General features: G+C 43.7%; 1 protein-coding gene across 5 annotated transcripts; it reads right to left on the bottom strand.

Moving 5' to 3' along the window:
- Window positions 1–1,228: 1,228 nt before the first annotated feature.
- Window positions 1,229–20,963, bottom strand: LOC146613552 (transcriptional repressor p66-alpha). 5 transcript variants are annotated; one of them, XM_085377352.1, is made up of 11 exons: window positions 20,833–20,963; window positions 10,596–11,110; window positions 8,856–8,988; window positions 8,481–8,609; window positions 6,671–6,748; window positions 6,438–6,557; window positions 6,020–6,199; window positions 3,884–4,142; window positions 2,762–3,183; window positions 2,409–2,667; window positions 1,229–1,902 (listed from the first exon to the last, which is right to left on the bottom strand). In XM_085377352.1, exons 2-11 carry the CDS (start codon window positions 11,105–11,107, stop codon window positions 1,763–1,765), a joined length of 2,232 nt encoding a protein of 743 aa, XP_085233478.1. In that variant the 5' UTR covers window positions 11,108–11,110; window positions 20,833–20,963; the 3' UTR covers window positions 1,229–1,762. The 5 variants fall into 5 exon arrangements, with proteins under 5 accessions (XP_085233478.1, XP_085233482.1, XP_085233480.1 ...); XM_085377356.1 differs by having other exon boundaries at window positions 2,544–2,667; XM_085377354.1 differs by having other exon boundaries at window positions 6,020–6,178.
- Between the last annotated feature and the right edge of the window lie 1,740 nt (window positions 20,964–22,703).

Below are 22,703 nucleotides of genomic sequence, written 5' to 3'. Positions count from 1 at the left end.
AATCTTCTATTGGCCAATTTTAATGGAGTCATGCAACCTGCAGCCTTAGTTTGCTGTTCTGATCTGACAGGAATAATACCTGATGTGGTCTTCTGCTGCTGTAGCCCGTCTGCTTCAAGGTTGGAGTGGTGTGGTTCACCGATGCTCTTCTGTAGCCCTTTGTTGAAATGAGTGCTTAAAGCTGTCTGGCCATTCTTTAGACTCCATCTGATCTCTAACATCAGAGTATTTTCTTCAACAGAAATGCTGTTCACTGGATCCCAGTAGATTAGCAGTTTGTGAAATATGCCAGCCAGTTTGGCACCAACAACTGTGCTGCATTCAGTCCCTTAAAAAAATAAAATCGCCCTTCTTCCTCATTCTAACGCTCAAATTAAACTTCAGCAGGTCATCCTGACCACATCTACATGCATAGTTGCTACCATGTGAATGAATAGATATTTGTTAACAGCATACGTATGAATTTCGATTCTAGGCCCATAAGAGCAAAAATGTCACAGAGACAGTGATATCCCAAAACAGCAAATGAAAGCAGCAGTTTAAAATGTAATATTTTTTATTATTTATTTCAGGAGCTAGGAAAAAAGTAAACCAAATAAATTTAAACATAACTTTGTACATTGCAATTAAAATGACTGGAAAGCAGAGAAATTATGCATTATGGTGAGGGGCACAAGATAACGATGGTCTTGTGTAATCCAGAGTCTTAATCTTAATTGTGTGATCACACAACTCTTTAACTGTGTAATCCAGGAAGCTGGAAGATGTTTCCTTTAAGGACTGAGTCGAGGCTACATGTAGCCCGTGTCTCACGTGGACAATGGATAAATATCGGAGGCAAGATTTCTGGCTCCAGTGTGGCGAATTCAGCTCCTTCAGAGTTTTGCATTTTCTCAGTGATGATGTAACACTCAAAATAATCTTACAATGTTGACAATATAAAATAAGCAAATTACAGATGGTAATTACAGATGAATTAAGCAATGACACCACGCTTCTTCAGCTAAGGTGCAAAATGGGCTTAAGGATAGGCATGCTGTTAAACAGGGAAAAAAAAGAAAGAAAAGAAAAAACAAAGCTAGAATAATCTTCATTTGTGGAAACCACATTATACTGAGTGATCTTAACCATCAGTCCAAGAAAAAAAAAAAAAAAAAAGGAAAAACAAAAACACAAAAATAACTTACGGTAAATACAAAGTAAACTCAAACCTTTAACTACATGGGTGGTGTAATGAAAATTTTACAACTTGGTAATTTTGCTTTTACTTAAAATAAATGTGTATTTTGTCGAACGTGAACTCTTGGGTGTGATACAACTATTCAAGTGTCAAAAGGTTGGGTGCGTTTCACCCACATCATGGCAGAAAAGGGCTAACAAGCCTCAAACAGAATGCTTATTTTTATCAAAGGTACTCGCAGCAGACATAACCGTCTATCGTACATCATCATTTGAACGACCCTGTCTGGAGGACAGAGCCCAGAGGAAGCCCTTCAAGTATTTTCTTCTCTGCCCAGTCAAATCAAAATGGTTTCTGCACAATTATCAAATAACGATGAACCCCAAAAGAAGAAAAAAAAAACATTGGAAAATAAGCAAAACTAAAACAAGAATCATACAAAGGTATTAATTAAGGAACGTTTCTTCACTTTGAGAGATTGTAATTGCTTAACAAGTCCTGCGGGGGCGCTGTGGACCGTATTATTGGAGCTGAGGAACTTGGGAAAAAAACTAGTAAATGAGTAGCGGAGTACGGCTTCGACTATTTCCACGCGTTTGCAGTCTGCGAGATTGACGAGCGAGAGGGGATCATGTCCAGCAGGTACTCCCTCTGGCGAGCGTCCACTGTGGCTGATGTCTTGTGACCCGTCAGGCTGGGGTTCACGTAGGCCATGGTCACTCCTGTGAACATGCAGCAGAGCGGCAGGTCAGGTCAGGGCGTGGAAAAGAACTGCGGCGTTACGTCTAATGATTTCGAAAAACACTGTATGATTGTGTAACACCTGAATGTAAAGCCACCCACGGCTCCATAACGCACGGACAGACACCAAGGAAAAACGAATGAGAGTTATGCGCTAATCTAACACACAGTAGTGAGACCCAGGAAAAAGTATTAAAACCACCAAACTGAAGGATTACAGCAGGAAAACAGATTAATTTCCAGAAGGGGTGGGGGTGGGGTGGGGGGTGCCTTGTCCGAAAACATTTCCTATTCATCATTTTCTTTCTAACGTGTAAGATTACAGTGATCACAATTTTTTTCTCTTTAGAAAGAAGACAAATTAATGATAAAAATAAAAAAAAAAGTTGGATTTGGGGTGTCAAAGGATTGCTTTTGGACCAGACAGGAATTTGACAGAGAGCAGATGTCAGGCGTCAGAGTTGGGCTGGTATTAATGTGAGTCTACCTGTGTTGCTGCTGCTCTGCTTCTTCCATGCAGTGGATGAGGCACTACCTCCGCTGATAATCCTGTGGCCGCGGATTCCACTGCTGCTCACCTTTGAACTCTGCACAGAGCGGTGGGAAACATGGGCGTGCTTACCTGGCCGGCTGACCAAAGCCGCGGCCGCCACTGCGCTCTGCAGCTGGGAGGTGGAGGAAAAGGAGTGGGGGATGCCTCTCACCCCCACTGATGAGACACCGTGGGACAGGTGGCCCTGTGAGCTCTGAGGGAGGAGACACAAAAAGGCTGTTTGAGCTACGGCAGCTTTGACTCTACAGGTGTTCTCTGAAAAAAAGAGAACAAAACCTGATTCCAACCTGCTTGATGGAGTGATGATGAATGAGGTTTCCTCGGCTGGCCTGGTGGTGGTGCTGGAGGGAGGACACTCTGGCCTGAACTTGCTTCAGCTGCTGAGCCACCAGATGCTCTGCCTTCAGTGATGAAGAGGCAGATGAAGCGGATGATGAGGTACTGTGGGAGACTGGTGAAGATGTCTGCTGAATTATACGCTGCTCTATTTCTTGCTCTTGCTGCAGTGCTTTGACAAAGGCGGCTTTCAGCCTATTGGTATGCTCAGCTTTCAAAGCCTTTTTCTGGTTAGATGACATGCAGTCTTCACAGAGCACCGCCCCGCCTTTCGTCTTGTCCTGCCTCCAACGGCAGGTGAAGTCAGTGTTGCACTGGCTGCAGATGAAAGGTTCTCTGATGGTGGGCTTGGGCAGGGCTACACCCGTTTTTCCTGGTTGGAAACAGAGACAGGAAGCCCAGAGGCAATGAGCAAAGACAGAGCAGTGTGGCATCAAATAAGCACTGAAGAAAAACAGACACAAGCAGACAGATATTTGAATCCTGGGTGATAGTGGAGATGTCTTCACTCGGAAGGAACAATAGAAACAAAAATAAGCAGGCCAATTAGTAACAGGGGGAGGACAGCAACTAATCGCCATTTTCATTTTCATTACTGAGGAACATGACAGTTATTTTCCTAATTAATCAGTTAATTGCTTGCTTGCCCCAAAATGTCTATCAATATTTCCCAAAGCTGATCGTGATACCACAAAATTGCTGTGTAGCCAGAGATACTCGTTTTACTACCATATAAAATAAAAAGATGTTTGTTTTCTTATTTCGGATTATGTGATTGTTTCAATTGCTTTTAGGCAGATAATATAAGCAAGAAGTATTCTTACATGATGTACATACTGTGAATGCCTGCTTTTGAAACCTTAATAAAAAATATAAATTAAAAAAATAATAAAAAAAGATAAAAAGAACAAACTGTTAAAACCTAATTGCTGCAAAAGGAGACCGATTGGCAACCCTGATTATGAATGCCTTTAGTGATCACGTCTCATTGTTGTTCTGTAGAACCACAGCTCAGTTCACCTCTATAACAACAAAACAAAGCAAAGCACCAAAAGCTAAAAATCCACACATACCTCTGTGGATGGTATCCAGCAGATTCTGCACCACTTCTTCCAGTCCCACCAGGTAGATGAATTCATTATTGGCTGCAGAGGGCAGGAAGTTGAACTCTGGGGCAGGTGGCTTGGGTGGAGGGATCTCCAAGAGGGTCTTCTCCAGCTGCTTCCGCAGCGCGAGTTTAGCTGCAGCCTGACGGCTTGCCGGAGAGTCATTCAGACCCACCACAGACACACCGCTTCCTAGGGAAGAGCCCTTCAAACTGGATGAAGAGGCCTGCGTAAACAAGCAAAGACAGGAAGAAACACATGGTGTAAATATTCAGCCCCGACCACAATAGTGTCTCAAAGCTCTGTCACAATGTATTTCACATTTGTGCCAATGTCAAATACAACACAATACACAAAATCTGACTCATCTGATGATCTGACTACAAAAATACCTGCTACTTATCAAAGATGCTGACTTCACACACACGCACCTGGTCAGTCAACCTACTTTATTCCCCGGACTTTATCGTTACTCTTTGCCTGTTGGTTCTCCAGAAAAAGTCTGTTATGGGTGACTGTGCCATGTTCTCCTGTAGTCAGAAGTGTCCTGTTTAAGAGGCACCAGCATAACGGCCAACTGTCCTGGCCAGAGGACCCTTCTCTACGATTGGTTAGCCTGGCTCAAAATGAACTCTCCATTGCAGTAACTACACATTCTGAACAGTCTAAGCTATGTTTCAAATTCATTGCTTCAGTAGCAAGGCTAAGCTGGTCAAATGAGTGATGAAGCGCATCATCTGCCTGAGCACAGTTTGTGAGCCTGAGCATCAACAGGCTTCAGAGTTTTTATTCGAACATTAATCAATTTCTTCCAAGTTTAATTGAGGACTGGGAGAACTTGCTGTCTGCCACCTAATGCAGCCCTGTGGAAAAATAAGCTGGCAGAACCTCCTTTAGCGGCAATAACATGATGTAATCATTTTCTGCATGACTTCCTCAGTCTGTCATATTGCTGTGGAGGAATTTTGTCCCACGCTTTCATTTATGCACAGCTCTCTTAAGGTCCCACCGTAGCATTTCACAGTCTGCCTGAGGTCTGGACTTTGACTGGGCCATTGCAACACCCGATTCTTTCCTTTTTCACTCATTCTGTTGTAGATTTGATCATTGTTCTGTTGCATGACACAACTTGAACCAAGCTTTATCTGTCAGATAGACGGCCTCACATTTAGCTCTAGAATACTTTGGTATACAGAAGTGTTCACGCTCCACTCAGTGACCAGGAAACCATCACCCCTCCACCAGCGTGCTTCGCAGTTGGTATGCCGATATGCTGTGTTTGGTTTTCGCTAAATATGGTGAAACATTTCCACTTTGACCTTGTCTGTCCAAAGCACATCATTGTTTTTTGAGGTTTCTGAGCATTGCACAGTCTGACCTTGAATTTGCTGGGACGACCACTCCTGAGTAGATTGTGACATTGTGTGTGTTCACACACACCTAAATGCTCCACACCAGCAAACTGCCAAAACCCGTTTTCATAAAGGTGCTCACGCTTACTGATGATCAATTAACCAAGTGCATCTGATCAGGCTGCTACATGCCTTCTGAATTCCTATTGAAATGGGCAGTGTTCATTTTCACATGACTGTACATCTACAGGCTGACGGTACATCTTAGTCAACCTGTTTCCCCTGCAAGTAACAGTTTCCATTAACCGCCCGGCTTCCTATGGACTGGTAGATAAGGGTTCTTATTTGTTTTATTTTCAAAACTAAATGTGAGCTAACCAACAGTTTAGACTTCACTTTTTGTACATTCTGCATACTTGATTGCACCTCAGCGTTGTAGATAATCAATGAAAGAAGTAGTTATTGAGTGAATCATTCAAGATTTCTGACTGAATTCCCATCAGTTAAATTTAGGATTCTTTGTGATATTAAATGCTGAAGGCAACACATACACCAACGTGCAGTGGCTACAGCTTTCTCAGTTATAATCAGGAGCAATTTGAACTCTACACATATCAAATTTAGACAAAGTAACAAAACTTTAACTTCATAGTATAATACATCCTACGCTTCCAGCCTGGAAGAGTGAATCACTTCTCTGCCCACTCTTGTTTTTTTTTTTTTTACATTGAGGGACCGGTGACATACTAACCAGCGTGCTGCCGACTCTGATGAGGCCTGGTTGGATCATTCCTCTCTGGCCCTGGGCGTCAGAGTTCCGGGGACCCAACAGCAGAGGAGGAGGACCAGACCCCGAGCCTCCAGAGGCAGCCAGCTGCTGCTGCTGCTGCTGGCGGAGAGCCTGAATCTGCTGTGGAGACACAGAGATGGGCTAACCACGACAATGAGACGGGCAACACAGACACAAAGGTAGCGGAGGACGAGGAAAGGACATCAAAAAGCACCAAAGCAAAGAACACACAGAAAGAGAGGGAGGCGCAAAGAGAGAACATAAGTCCTACGTTTAAATATAACCTTTTCCCTATAGTCTGTCTCTTTAAGACAGCACTACCACGAAACACCTTTAGGCTATAATTAACTTGACAAGGATGAGTTTTCCCATGACTCACCTGTGCCCCTCTAACCAGAGGTGGCATGATGATCTGGGAGCCATGTTTAGACGAAATCTGCTGCCCTCCTCTCACCAGGGGTGGAGGGATGACAGTACCCGAACTCCTCCCTGTCAAAATCTGGTTTAAAGAAGAAAAAGTAAAAAAAAAAAACACCGTGAGAAGTGGCATCAACTATAGTGCAACTGTGCTTTCAAACAAATAATGTGCATGTGTGATATTAGTGTATTAACCTGTGGAGAGCCTTTACTGCTTGCAATTGTTCCTCGAATTAGAGGAGGAGGAGCAGATGAGCCAGATAAACCTGAGGGCTGAAAAACAACGTACAGAGATATTAAACTGAAACGATGCTTCACTCTGCTGAACAGCACAAGCTTAGATAAACCAAATCGCATCGTCAATCAACATATAAACAGCGGCTGTCCCTGTCAACGACATGAACTGCATGTAACACATGGTTTATCTGCACCATCAAGGCATCACCTGCATTATTCAACAGTTATCATGGCTTTAACCTATATATTTGAATAAAACCTGACCGAGAGTCGTTATCACTTTTTAAAATCGTTTATTTATTTTGTTATGTAATAATTATGAGGCTGTTGTCATGGTTACTGTCAGTTTTACTTAATAGAAGTTGCAAATTAGTGTGGTTTGTTGTGTCATCTTTCTGTAACCAACGTTTTTCATAAATGTATTTAATCACATAGTCTGTACGTAAACAACAGATTCCTACCACAGTGACTTGAGCCGTTGGACAGTGCTCTGCTGTTTCCAGCATTTTGGATTCATCCGATTTCATTTTGGATGGATTTGACACATAAATCAAAGACACTGCACGCTCATGCAGTAGCAACCCTAACGTATACATCACAAAATGAACATTGTGTTCCTCCCCCAGCCCCTCTGCTGGACATTAGAAAGAATGCAGGTTTTAGCCACTTCTGCATTGGCTTCACATTTTCGACCCATCTTTTCTCTGCCTTCTGTGCATCACCTTTGACAAGTTTGACTTTAGTCATTTACAACAAATTATCATCAAAAGAAAAAGAAAATGTGCAGACGACTCGTATAATCTGAAGCTGTAGGTGAGAGATTGTAGGAGAGGCTTTTAATGTTAAGGGCCAATTTGTAGCTGCTGCTGCTCCCTTACAAACTCACATTGTGGGTTGATGTCTTTTAGACTTGACTCCTTTTTCTAACCTGATGCGTGTAACACAATACTGAAAATTCAATAAATGAATTAAAATATTGTGAATATAATGAACTAGAGGGCTGATCTCATATGTGTTAGCCAAATGACCGTACATTAAATCAGCTCAACCTAGAAATCATCCAACACTGAACACACCTTTGACCTCCCAACTGGCTCAGTCACATGAGTGACAGGAACCCCCTTGCCTCTGCTGACTGTATTGAATTTTCACACAGGCTACCAATTGCAAGTTGGGGTTATTAAAAGTGCACACCCATGACCGCTTTTGATCGCAAAGTGATTGCACAGGTCACCTGATATGAGGCAAACCTTTCTGCAAACAGTTGCAGTCTAACTCTCAGAGAGTCGAAGGTTGGCAAATAACTGCTGTCTGATTTATACATGCATCAATCTGAACAAGTTTTGTCAATGAGCACACTCAGGGGACTCGACTCAGCTGGTTATATTCTTGTTGAACAGGAAGTCTGCTGAGCACAAATGTTAAAGAGTTAAAGTGAGCTTCTTTTTTTTATGTAGAGGGCAACAAATGTGATTTTCAATGATTTATCGCTGTTAATTGCTGTATTATCAGAAACAGATATAATTGCCAACATGAACACATTCAAATGCAGTCAGATAGACTGACTGTATTATGGTAACATTTATGGGAGATTTTAGTGACAGCGTTGGGATACTTCACAATCCACAGAAAACTGTGCAGGAACTAGAAGAGAATCACTAAAGATCAATGACCTGTTGGCAGATTTGTAATATTATCCCATCAATATCTATCCCTACACGTGGAAGAGTGCAATGATGTGTTGATGTGGGCGAAAGCTGCTAGTTACCTTCTGCAGAGTGTCCCTCTGAATTTGGCTCTGCCGCAGTTTCTTCAGCAGCACGAGCTTGGCCTCCTCCAGTCTCAGCTCCTCCTTCAGCTGCTTAATGATACGCTCCCTCTCAGCTGGGCTGCTCTTCTACATTCAACAGAGCACAGCGGCACGTTACAAAAAAATAAATTAAAAAAAAAAAAAAATGAAATCCCTTCAGGTTACTGAACATCCCCTGATTCCTCTGAGTCCTCAATCCACCTCTAACCACACAGTGCAACATCTCTGAGGTCCAAACTTGCACCCCCAGTACTAAAATCTATAAAAGCTCACAGCTAAGTGAGTCTCGAGCTCTCATCTTCCAATGCACGATTTCTGACTTTGGTCTCTCACCATGAGCAAGTCCGTGTCCAGCTCTTTAAAGTGGCTGAGCCCGTTCATCGGTGGACTAGGGGAGTCATTATCTGACAAAATGATGACGTCATCATCTTCAGGGGATGGAGGGCGCTTCTCTCTTTTTATACTCCTGGACAAAAATAAATAAATAAATAAATGTTAATAACAGCATTTAAATTGATGTTTCTGTACGGATTACATCCAGTGTGTTCCTTCAGTACTTTGAGGGATGTTATAATCATCCTACTCCACAGCTTGACCATTTCACTTCTTTCTATCCTCTCTCTATTCTAGTCAAAATTCAAAAGATGCATCATTTGAATGTGTTGTGCATGAATGTGTATACTCTTGAAACATCAGCATCCCCAGTGAAAAATCACAAATGTGATTTGAGTTTAAAGACAGGATTTAGCTGCGCCGTTCGAGTTCGCAGTGGCAGATCCGGATAGGTTGAGAAGCTTCAGAACGTGTATGGCAGTTTGAAGGAAGATAAAGCACAACTCGACCGCTTCAAGTATTGGCAGCCATTACTAATGCCTGTATTTAAGGAGGTCTGCTCCTCAACCACAAATATAATTTATGACCACAGGTTTATCCTCTTCGCTGTAATCTAACAAGTCCAGACAGCGCTCCGCACAGCTTCTATTCATATCGAAGGTTTACCAGCAACAAGGGGAACAGGCTTAAATGCCAAGGAGGGGCAAGGTGTGACTGACTTAAAGCTCCGGTGAAGGTCTTTAAGTCACAATGAAACGGCTGCTTGAGAGCACGCATTTCCTGTTGAAACAGGATACTGTGGGCAGGCGTTTGAAGCATTTGGAGTTGACCTGCATTCGCGTAAACTCGTCACACAAGGCACGCTAAGCAAATCTTGGAGAATTTTGGGATCAGTCATCACTTTTATCTACAAAACCACATCGTTATGCACATTTTACTCATGGCCTCCCCTCCAAACACTTACAGCTCCTACTGCAAAGTGACTAGTTGAGCTGCAGGCTATATGTGAGAGTAGATGACCTAAATACTTTGACTAGTGGCACTCAAAGACTGAAGGGCAGGAGGAATGCTCCTGTTAAAATAAGACAGGCCTAATGATTGCACAGATTATGCATTTCTGTGAAGCATAAGAATTTGGTAAAGTCAACAAATGACGACACGCGGCCCGTCTCTTCTCCTCGCCGTCTTTTTTTTTTTTGTGTCTGTCTGTGTGTTTATTCATGTGTGTATTAGTCTCTCCTGAGGGCTTAGCGCCATCATCACTTCCTGTGGATTAATCACTTCTCTTCCAAAGAAGTCACGTGACCTCAAAGTCATCATCACGTGACACGTTCACTTTTCCTCTCATCTCTCCCCCCCCTCCCCCTCCCCTCACTGTTCCTTCCACTGTGGAAACCATGGCAACAACCGGCTGGAACCAGTTTGTGACACACACGGCTTCATTTTGTGTTCGGGGAGTTTTTAGGGTTCAGGTGGTGGAGAGGGGGGAAAATGGAGGTAGAGCAAAAGTTCAGCATCACCTCTGAGCCACAAACACACACACGCAGCAGGATTACAAAAGTAACTTTGAAACATTTTTAGCCCGTTCATATTCAAACAAGGTGCCATTTGTCCTTTTCTAAAACCCCATAAGTGGGTTTTTAGAACAAAAAGTCTAGACAAGGAGCCGGCAGTGCTTCAGAAAAGCCACAAGGCACCTTCACATTATTATTTTTGTGTTTACTGTGAACCGTTTCTCACCCTTTGGTGGTGCTCATGTCCACGGGCTGCTCTCCTGTCTGAACTTCAACCTTAATAGTGGCCTTTACTTCCCCTGCGGCCAGCATGCCGCCGGACGCCTTTGGCTCCGCCTGCCGGACGCGGCTCCTTGTGTCCATTGCCCTTGCTTTGTCATTGCAGTCAGTCCGATTGTCTGAGCCGGGTTCGACCACCTCCTGTCTCTGGGACCAATTCCGATCATCCTTCACCGGCTGGGAGGTCAAGGGTAACACTAAAGATAACGGCAAAGGGCTCTGATCCTGCTCCTGCTCCTTGTCATGCTCTAATCCGGGCCTAGTCCGGCTCTGACCATCCTGTGCCAGAATAAGGTCAGGCTTAGGTTTAGTTGGGGTCTGTGTTGGCGATTCAGACGGGTCCAGTTTAGGTTTTTTGCTTTCATTGTCGGCATCGGAGGTTTCTACAGACTGTGGGGCAGCCTCCCTCTCCAGCGCCCTCTTCTGGCTGCGTGTCTGGCGGACAGCCTCCTCAGACATCCCCTGTAAATAGAAAGAAGAAGAATAACAGTGTTACGTGACGTGTTCAATAGTCAAGCAGGATCCCAAAATGACACGAAAACAAAAAAAAGTTTACATTGAAAATAGGGAGCATAAAAACTCCAGGAAAAGGAAATGTCCATTTTTATTGTATGAAGTTGGAAAAACACCACTTAGGTATATTTAAGATTCTACTCAGTCAAAAAAACAGAACTTTTAAAATCATATTTCCATTTCTAAAAGAACTGAAAGTGAAAGTCCTTGTATTTAATTTACATTACCCATTTATAGTCACATGCTTATGGCCTACATCAGGGTCAACGTAAATATATATATTTATAAAAATAAAAACTTAAAAAAATGTGAATAAACTACCTCAAAGTGTTTTGAGTGGATATGTCTGATGTTGGGTGAGACAAAATTTAAACACCACCCCTCAGCTGCACTTTTCCAGCTCATGGCTGCGTCACATACCACCTTGTTTTCCACTGGACACTCCCTTTTTGCCTTGACTGACTATGATCGTATGATATTAGGCACAGCCGTATTGCCGCCTCATTGGCAGATCTTTATGTGACTTTACACTTGCCAGCCCTTTTTAACTTCTCATTAACACTGTTATCTAATCACTCAACACGGCAGCGACTCAGTTTATTTAGGCATGTACACATGGTCAAGACAATCTGCTGAAGTTCAAACTGAGAATGAGATTGAGAAAGAAAGGGGATTTAAGTAACTTTGAATGTAACGTTGCTGTTGCTCCCACAGGGGTTGGCCTGAGTATTTCAGAAACTGCTGGGATTTTCCTACACAACCATTTCTAGTGTTTACAGAGAATGGTCCGAAAAAGAGAAAATATCCCGTGGGCAGCAGTTCTCGGAGTAAAAACGCGTTGTTAATGCCAGAGGTCAGAGGAGAATGGCCAGACTGCTTTGAGCTGACAGGAAAGCAACACTAACTTGTTACAACCAAGGTATGCAGAGGATCTCTGAATGCACAACATATCAAACCTTCGAGCAGATTTGATACAGCAGCAGAAGACCACACCGGGTGAATCTAAGAACAGTAAACTGAGACTTCACACAGGATCACTGAAAGTGCACAACAGGAGGCTGCCTGGTTCTATGAGGCTCGATTTCTGTTTCAGCAATCAGATGGTTGGGTCAGACTAAATAACATGAAAGCATTGAACCATCCTGCCTTATACCACTGATTCACAGTGGTCATAGAGTAATGGTATGGAGGATATTCTCTTGGCACGTTTTGGATCCCACAGTATTAACTGAGCATGGCTTAATTTTATGATCAGTGTACCCTTATACAAATCTCAAATAAAAGCTCAAACTGGTTTCTGACTGGTTAAACATGACAATGAGTTCACTGAACGGGAGGGTCACATCATGGATGTGCAGCTACAAAAATCTACAGCAACTGTGTGACACATCAGTATGGCCCAAAATCTGAGGAATGTTTCCAAAAGACAGACAGACTACACTAGCAAATTGGATGTATTCTGTCAGTGACTGGTTGTTTTCCATTTCATCTACTCTGCATTTATCCTATTGAGTGTGTAGCGTTTGATGTTTTACAGTGACCCTGATGTGAGCTATAAGGTAAAATATGTCGGCCAATTAATAAAGTGCTGCCGGAACTTTAATTTCTTCTGATCGCACATCCTTAATGTGGTAATCTCAGGCACACAGCTCTGAGTGCAAGTGCAACAGCCTCACCCAGCTGCTCTTCAAACTTCCTGTTAGTGAGGGGCAGCCAATCAGAAGAAAGCTATCTTATAAGGAAAGGTGATAAACCAGCTTATTTCAGACAGTGGATGAATTGAGGGGCTGCACCGAGTAAGACAGATAAAGGTTATGATGAACTGTTAGAAGAAAAATAACAGAGCCCCTTTTATTTAGGCTCTAGCCCAAGTCACATGTCATTCTCACAAGGCTAACACGGTAGGAGAAACCTGCAGGTCTATTACCCAATAATAAATTAAGGCGTCTATTTTACCCCAACTGCATTTGCGATTGTCCTCGTGTTGTTCAATAATGACGCAGACAAGACTGACCTTGAACCAGCTGCAGGGGACATGCTCTAAAAATGGCACCCAGACAAAACATCTTGGATTATCACGGTCACATAGCCAAGATGTTGACTCAAGTATAATTCCAAAACATCCCATTCTCCAAATCTCAGTCTAGACTAAAAGCCAGGAGAAAGGGGGACACTAGGAAAAATATGGGCGTACTCAGAAAGTGCTCAAGTGTTCAGGGCAAAATAGAAAATCAAAAAATGCACTTGAGAGAAGCAGAAAGGTCTTTTGAAAGACTGCAAAGAGAAAAAAAAATGCTGCAGAGAGATAAAACATCTATGACAACATCGTAATCAAATCAGAGTTAAAGGGACTTGGGGTAGAGCGAAAATTCACTGGAGCATGAATTCTGTTCAAATATTCATAACAACTCATGAATCCACATATTTTAGAAATGTACGTATTCACGTGGAGGGATTTTTCATTGGCTGCGAGGAGCTCACGATGCGTATACAACTCTTTCTGAGTGGAGCACCATATCCATTACTGTCCAATATCCCCTGAACACCAGATTCAATCCCCACCAGATGTTGACATGGCAGCAGTAGTGGAGATGAGGACATACAGCGGCTCGCTCTGTCAGGCGGACGAGCATTACAGAGTGCACTTGTGCCCTCGCAGAAGTGCACCAGTACATGGCACATAGTGTCACACATTATCCCTACAGTAGCTGCTCTGAATCAGTCAGAGTCGGGTCAGAAACGAGAGCGGACGCACGGGATGACGGCAGATACTCCACATCAGTCAATACATGCTGATGGTTTTGATAATGGCCTATCAAACTGTTTGGCTGTACATCTCTGATGCACTTTTCATATCAGTGGATATTGACCCATTTATCCATAATAGCATCCTGTGCACTAAGAAAAGACTTACAAAAGGGTCAATCATCCCACTGATGACTCTGGATTTGGGCACGTGCCTCTGAGGTGTTTTCTGCCCCATCAAGTACACATGATGCTGTAATATCTAAACACCAATATGCCTAAATATAGGTATAGTGTGAGATTATAAAGACAGAATATGACTCATAATTTCCATTACTAGTGGTGCTGATTATGCCGCGTACTTACATACTGTAGTTTGGTACAAGAATGATGCTGGTGATATGATCACAAAGGATTTACTCAGAAATTTTTATATCCAGAGCAATAGCAAAAAGCCAGGTAAGGCTCGCTATTGTTCACTGTGTACACACTCATTGAATTGGTTATTATTGAATGTGTAAAAAGGCAAATGTTGATCCATATGGCATGCTACACACAGAGAGTAGACAACCTGTGCTCAAAGTTCACAGGATCTCAAACAGACAGCACATTCAGAGATGCACAAAGGATCTTGCTCTCTGCTGGAAGAGCATGAAGAAGCAGCAGTGCACCGCAGTTATGTACTTATGCATATTTATGTCTTTATGTTACAGAATCAAGAGCCAGTCCTCCCAGGACTGTGGAGGCCCTCAGTCTGCCCAGCGACGCGCCACAGGAAGCTGCGTTCCTTTTTTTGTTTTGTTTTTTTGGAAGGGTGTGGGAAGGAGGAGGGGGGGGGTTCGCTACAATTAACCCTTACAACCTGGAGTACTTCTCCGTAACACACACACCGTATGCGCTTCCAACCCCTCCTCCCCTTCCTGTTCTCAGAACGGCTATGGCGGCGAGCAATGAGCGCACTTAATGTATCCATCATGCACACATACAAAATGCACGCAGGGTGACAATGCAGCATGCAGAGCAATCACCTGATAGCAGAGAGCTGACTAAGTTTTTATAATACTCTGACATCACTGAGACACACATGACATGACCCTTCCCAGGATTCAGTGGGACACACAAAGCACTTTTCCTGAGAACCGGTTTAAACCGGTTAGCTTGTGTGTGTGTGTGTGTGTGTGTGTGTGTGACTCTGTCAGTGTGTGTGCGTGTGTGTGTGTATGACAGAGAGAAGCTAAAGCTGGTTTTAACCCTTCAGGTGCTGGAGCAGGCGCAGGGCTTCCACACTGACGGCCATTATACAGTGTGTGCGTATGTGTGTTTGTGTGTGTGGTGTGGCGGGGGTGGGGTGTTGTGATGACATTATTAATTTCTGGCGCATATAGCTGTGAAATGATGCTGCTGGAAGGAATTAGACATGGGGAACGCCACCCATCCCCGCACCAACCTTACACGGGCACTGACCCCATCTTTGTAATGGGGGATCTTTAATGGCTGGCAGGTTTCACATTTCATCTTCATGGCAGTTTACACACACAATTCCTTCAAACCCTCTTCGCGCGCACACACACACACACACACACACACACACACACACACCCCCAAGAACTTGACATCACATGCAACCAGTGCAAAACCTCTGAAAGCAACCGAAAGCAAAACTGAACTTTACATGTCTCACAAATTCAGGCTATATAGCCAAACTTAACTGCTCACTTTTCACACACACACACACACACACACACTAAGAGGAAAAGCTACACTGTCCACTTCAATATTACACTTGTTACAGCAGCAGGCGGAGTGATTAGTGTCATGTATGATCTGAATCACATTGTATACAACATTATCCTGTTAAATATTCAAATCAGATGGAAATCCTCAAACAGCATTAAACGACACTGCAAAGACTTGACAGCACAGCGAGAGATCGCGCTCATAATTCTCACGGCGGCTGGGCTGACTGGTTGATTGTCACTTCTTTAGTACATTTTCACCAGACCAAAGGTTTACCATCTGCATTTCTTCCCAAAGTAGAAACATTCACTTGATTTCGACCAGAAGCTGCACTGTCCCTTTGGTGTCTGGTGAAAAGAAGTTACATTTTTCTGTCCTTGAATGATAACGCCATTTTTTCCCCCACTAGTACCTACTCGACTCAACTCTACTCGACACTTAGGTGGTAGTACCTGGTACTTTGCTAGTATCTACTTAGCCGGGGTTCTAAGCGAGCTGAAAATGTAATGTCAACAGACTGCATGCCACTGACTGGCCAGAAAATGATGTCATTGGATGAGTCATGAGAGAGACTCCTTTGCAAGAATCAAACTCGTCATTTTTGAACCCCGGATACAAGGAAAAAGACTCGACACTAACCGACACTGTCCACCAACGACGAGGTGCAGACGATGTCCTCCATTGTTGTGTTGTTTTGTGCCGCATACTCACAGTGTGATGGCATTCAATTGCAATGGAAAACGACCGAAACCGATTCGAGTCGAGCAGAGTAGGTGCTAATCTAAAAGAGCCACATGAGCCACCCAACTGAAGCCCATTAGATATTAGACAAAAACATCTGAATGCACACTGTCGTTGCATTACTAAAACTCTTTATCAGTGTTTTTAAAAAAGGGTAACATAAACAGCTGTAATTTAATGACATTGAAGAACAAAGTTAATCCAAGATTCTGCAGGTTTTGCAAAATGTAATGTCTTGCAGTTTCGTCCTAAAGCCACAAGTCTGTACTTGTAAAACTAGACTTCAGTTGGTCTTCCAGTTTTACAGGGACACAACAATGTAGGAAAACACGGCATCACTGCTGCTTTCAGAGACACATTTTCCAAAATGATGGCAATTTTGATTTTTTTTCTAATAAAGTTGCCGTGTGCACACTGTGCTACTGAAAAAGACACAACAGAGACTGTACTTTCTGAGAGTGCTTAGGAAGAACAACATCACACAGAGACTGCTGGTGTCTTTCTACAGAGCCTCCATCGAAAGCATACTAACGTACTGCATAGGCATATGGTACGCTAGCTGCACAGTGGCTCAGAGGAAAGCACTCCAGGGAGTAATCAACGCTGCCCAAAGGACAATCGGCTGCCCTCTCCTCAAACTGAAAGACCTACACAGTTCCCTCTGCCTCAAAAGAGCCCATAACATCATAAAGGACACCTCACACCCTGGACACTCCATGTTCGAACTGCTGCCTTCAGGTAAACGGTATAGAACAACATACACAAGGACTAACAGACTCAAACACAGTTTCTACCCAATTGCAATATCATGTCTCAATGCTACTAAAAGTAGATGACTTTCATTGCCCTGTTGTCATTTGTGCCCTTGATGTTGGAATGCTTTCAGACATGTTTTGTTGGATGCGCTAACAAATTGATTGAGTGATTGATTGTTTGAGTGATATATCAACTAGGTCGTATGTTGAGTGTCTGTATGGGGCCTTAGGCCTGGATTGCTTGGGTGTATCTACGGTATGAGAATACTGTATTTTATATGTATTTCTATCTTTTATATCCTATCATTATAGTTTTTAAGTATTTAATTATAGTTTTTAAGTATTTATCTTTTGTGATGTTGCACTGACCAGAGACATCTTTCAATTTCATTGTACCTGTGACAATGACAATAAAGAATATTCATTCATTTCCAACATTTAGTTGTGTTTTGGAGGTTTCCATGTGCACACTACAAGAATGCCCACAAGACTGGTCCTCTAACAAGTCCTGCCCATGTCACTATATTGTTTAAGAAGTGACCATTAATGAGAATTGACGTGGCCCATACATCCGTGTAAGACGCCTGACCAACAGTAATACGAACGGCACATATGCAAGTTGACTCAGTGTCCAGAAAGTTGCCAATCCAACTCTGGTCAGCTGTCTCAAATGCCTGATATACATTTGAATCCTTTTTGTGACATTTCTCCAATCAAACCCAATCATCTCATTAACAACTGGAGTGTATTTAAATCACAGTGATCACTGCCACATTATCAAGGTGCAAAGTGCTACTTTAATCTAGCATCAGGTTCCTACCACTATCAGGGTTTTGTCTTCTCTGTCTTTTTCTCCTGCTATGAGGCAGTTATTTATCACATTGATCCTGTCAGCTATCAGTCAATCATCTTCACTCACACCAGCAGCCTCGCTCTCAATTATCACTGATGTCCACCTTTACATGCAGTATGTGTTCAGCACTTTATTTACCCACGAGAGACCTTTTACCCTGTGAACACATATTTCTACATCACACGGGGGCTTCAGGAAACCGTGCAACTATGCGGCCACTCTACCTTGGAAAACTGCTGAACCAGCAAAGTATTCGTTTCCATTACCTGGTTGCATCTGTCAGAATAACAAATGATAGCAATGATAGTGTCCGTGCACTAACTAAAAAGCAAAACCTTCGCGGCCCCACTCACAATAGAAGAATGTCATCGGAGGTGTATGCTTAAATAAGATGTTGCTTTGGAGCTAGTTATGGCCAAAGCTCACTTTTGTGGGTCACTGACTTGCTCAGTTAAATAACTTCAGATCTTGAGAGCTCAGAGCTTCACACAGCAGCATCTACACGAAACGAACTGAAAAGGCAATTAGGGAGCAACTTGCTCCACACGTATTTGATGACGTCTCTGATGTTTGACCAAACAGGTCGCCCTGTGACCCCCAGTAGTTATGTGGAGCAGCTCAAAATGTGGCTAGCAGATGACCCTTTACAGAACAGTAGCTGACTGCACAACAGCCCTGAACCAGCCTTGTGTGTCTGTGTGTGTGTGAGAGACATCGCTGGAACAGTGCTTTCTGGAATGGCTGAAAATTCATGCGCTGTTTCTGACTCACTCAGTCTTGTCATTTGAATACAAACAACACAATCACTCTGGGGTGGATAGTACTACTACTGCATCACGCTGCAGATGCACAGTTTCTACACAGGAAGGACAGGTAGCTCAACAGCCAAAGCGCTCCCCTCTCCTCTGACCCCCCCCTTCCCTTCACTAAAGGCAACCTGCACACTGTTGACATGTAAATAATGCTTTACAGGGCCTTTGTTCACACAAACAAGCGAGGGTTCATTCCAGATCACCACAAAGAGGCAATAAAAGTCTCCTAAAAGCAGCAGCTCGCTTTTGCAACAATGCCATCCCCAGCTTACATGGCATACATGGGACTTTTAAGTGGCTGCATTGTGTTGCAATGAGAACTAACAGAAACTGATAGGAATCGGACAGAAAACCTAGATTTGTTTTTATTTTATTTTTTATAGCTGTCTTAGTCTTACAATAGTAAGACTTTTAACCACATATTTGTAGATTTTTGGATCATTTTCACAAGCCGTCTTAATTTTATAATAATTATTTTTTAATGAATAAAAGACGATTATGTAGCTTAACAAGAAGAACTTCACTGCAGTAACTCTGATTGTGGCTCACACTTTCAGGCATTAATGCTACTTGGAAAGCAAGTTGATACAAGTCAGCAGACATTAGTCAGCTATGTCCTCTGCAGGTGACGGTATGCAATAAGACGCTGAAAATCAATCAACTGCAAAACTAATTAAGTAATTAACCAATTAAAGGCTACACGATCACGACTCAGCAAGAGTAACCAGTGCCGTCACAACACGGCGTCAGTCCGCGTGTGGCTCGCTGCACACACCATGAGCAACGCCGGCTTCCGTCACGTTCAGCCATTAGATATCCCCACGTTTTAAATCCACCTCAGCGCGTCCGCATGAACGGACGGCACAAATTTAGCGGCGAACTGGTGTGACGGCAGAAATCCTGAGCCCACAGCTTTGTCCCGAAGCGCTGCAAAAACTCGTGCTGTGGAAATGTGTGCGTGCGTGCTCCTGTCTGGCTGAGAGGAAGAGACAGAGAGGGGAGTGTGTGCGGTGTGTGTGAGAGTGTGTGTGTGTGTGTGTGTTCAGCTTTAAGAGGAGGAAGACTACGGTTGTCACAGAGAGAAGTAGGAAGATTAGCTACCAGATAGCAGAACCAATACTGGTGCCACGGGGCTTAAAGCGGGCAGCGGCGTCCACCATTAACGTTTCCAGCCGCCAGTACACAGTCCAAAAAACCAAACTCAGCCCTTTAAAAACTAAACCCAGCCCACACTTACATGTGCAACTAGCCGGCTTTTTTATTATTGACACCGCCTCGGAGGAGGTGTGCGTGTTATTAGTTAGCGAGCTAACATTAGCTACATCGCACAAACAAAAACACGAAGCCACTTTTAGCTCGGATAAAGGCACTCGGTGTGTGTGACCACCAGCGGCTGCCGGACACTTTAAGCCAAACTACTGAAAGTCCTCCGAGCCGGGGCAAGCCGCTCGTCAACATGACCCCCACACACAACCAGAACCGAACCCGAATCGTTGACCTGGCTCGCACCCCCGATGCGGGACAGCCGTCGAGCTCAAAAAGGACCCCCAAACTTTCGCGATACTGCCCTAAAAGTGCGGCTTCAGGAGGCTCACCGGGACGGTTTACCTGTCTGTCCCCTCCCGAGGAAAAACCTCCGAGTCGGAACTCATAAATTTCATCGACCGGCCCACGGACTGAGCCGCCGCCGCCGACGACCGTCGAGCCGCTGGCGATGTAACGTTGTAATCCTTACCTCGTTAAACGACTTCTACCGCACCAAATCAAGTCCAGCCATCACATTTACTCGCCGGTGCTCCTGAGGAAACATTAAATAAAAGAAATTTTGGCTGAGCGAGCCCCCCCTCTTCTCCTCCCCAGTGCTCAACCTTTGGCTCTGCGGAGAAGTGTTACTTTTCAACAGCCCATCAGCTTCTTTATCGTCACAGATAGGTGGAGGAAAACCTGGCTCCTCTCGACGAGTCCGAATAAAAGGCTCCTCTCGATCCCCTCACTAAAAAAACTTCAGCTTCACATAAGTCAACTTACTCGGTAGCTTTGTCTCCCGTTCTTCGCCGATGGTCGACCAAGGAATGTTTAATCTGCAGTTAACCTCGATAAATCGTTGCTTTTTTTTGAAATCCAGGGGATATCCTCTTTTTTCGGCCCTCCCCGCTGCCGCGTCTGTTGCCAAATAATGCGCCTCAACACACATGGAGCCGCTGCGTCCTCTTAGTGGGCATGCGCACCTCGCCATACCAGGGCGACCGGATCACATCATGTAAGTCACTGACCACGGAGGGCCAAAGCAGGACGACAATGTCAGGGCCCCCCGGGGTCCCCGGAGTGACCCGTGAGTGTACCAGCAAGTGTACAGATCCCCTCCAATACACACTCACACACGCACACACAGTTACAGTACTGACCCATGAATATGTAAAACACCACATATTTCATCCCAAACACTCACTAGCATCCTCTTTGAATCACCACAGCTTCTACGGTGGCTCTAACTCCAAGTCAGGACTCAACTCACAGATGTCAGAGTGGCTTTATTGCCAGCCTTATGAGCACGGTGACACAAGTAACGCTTCAAACTTAGCATGTGGACAAATAATCAATTTGCACACAAAACAAAGCGGACAGCAGCTGCAAGAGCGAGGAGACAATCCGCTCAACTGCACCCGAGCCCGGACCCTTAAAGGTCTCCAAAGTGCAAGCAAATGCTGATTTATTTCTACTTAAAGTACATTATGAGCTTAATGGGGGTGGTCCTGTTTTATTTCATAATGTTGAATCTGTGCCTGGCAGAGGCGAATGTGACTAAATTGATTTATCAAACCCTTATTTATTAATTTTTTATTTATTTTTTGCTATGTTGTGCTGATGTAGTCCATATAGACACGTATTTAATCACGTTAGTGGTTCATGTTGTCTTTACATGCCTGATTAAAGCTCAGATTGTTCACATTCATACAGTCAATGAGTGATGCATAGTAAACATGCAACCCAGCAGTTTAATGTTTGCATTGTACATGATGGTTTGCAGGGTTTAATGGCGGCGAGGGCAGCTGCAACCCCCCCCCCCCCCAGACTTAGATAAGATAAGATAAGATAAGATAAGATAAGATAAGATAAGATAGAACTTTATTAATCCCTCGGGTGGGTTCCTCTGGGAAATTCGACTTCCAAAAAAAAGCACAGCAACGACCAAAGTTACAGTTACAGAACTGTTATATATATATATACACACACACACATATATAAATACAGAGACAAATATAAATAAAATATACAAAGGGGATAAATAGAATAAATAGGAATAAAAAATAAAAATACAAGTGAATTGCACATTTCAAGTATTGAGTCTATTGCACTGTTGACTATTTACAAAAAGTATTGCACAAGGTATTGTACAGTGAGGTGCAGAGGCACTACAGCTTAGTTGTTCCCCCCTCCTTTGTCCTCCTGTTTCCCCTCCCTCTCCCCTCCAGAGAGGAGTTAAACAGTCTGATGGCGTGTGGGACAAAGGAGTTTTTAAGTCTGTTAGTTCTTGTCTTGGGGAGAAGCAACCTGTCACTGAACAGACTCTTCTGGTTGTTTATGGCCGTGTGCAGAGGATGCCCAGCATTGTCCATAATGTCCATCAGTTTCTTTAATGTCCTTTTCTCTGCCACTGTCACCAGAGTGTCCAGCTTCATGCCGACCACAGAGCTAGCCCTCCTGATCAGTTTCTCCAGCCTGGATGAGTCCCTCTTTGCTGTGCTGCTCCCCCAGCACACCACAGCATAGAAAAGTACTCCAGCAACCACTGACTGGTAAAACATCCTCAGGAGCTTCCTGCAGATGTTAAAAGACCTCAGCCTCCTGAGGAAGTACAGTCGGCTTTGGGCTTTTTTATACAGGTGCTCTGTGTTGCA

The sequence above is a fragment of the Diplotaxodon limnothrissa genome, linkage group LG18 (genome assembly GCF_057381915.1).
Source record: "Diplotaxodon limnothrissa isolate DT_005_m linkage group LG18, D_limnothrissa_male_GT1.1, whole genome shotgun sequence".
Taxonomy (NCBI): domain Eukaryota; kingdom Metazoa; phylum Chordata; class Actinopteri; order Cichliformes; family Cichlidae; genus Diplotaxodon; species Diplotaxodon limnothrissa.
This window is presented reverse-complemented; position numbering and strand designations above follow the sequence as displayed.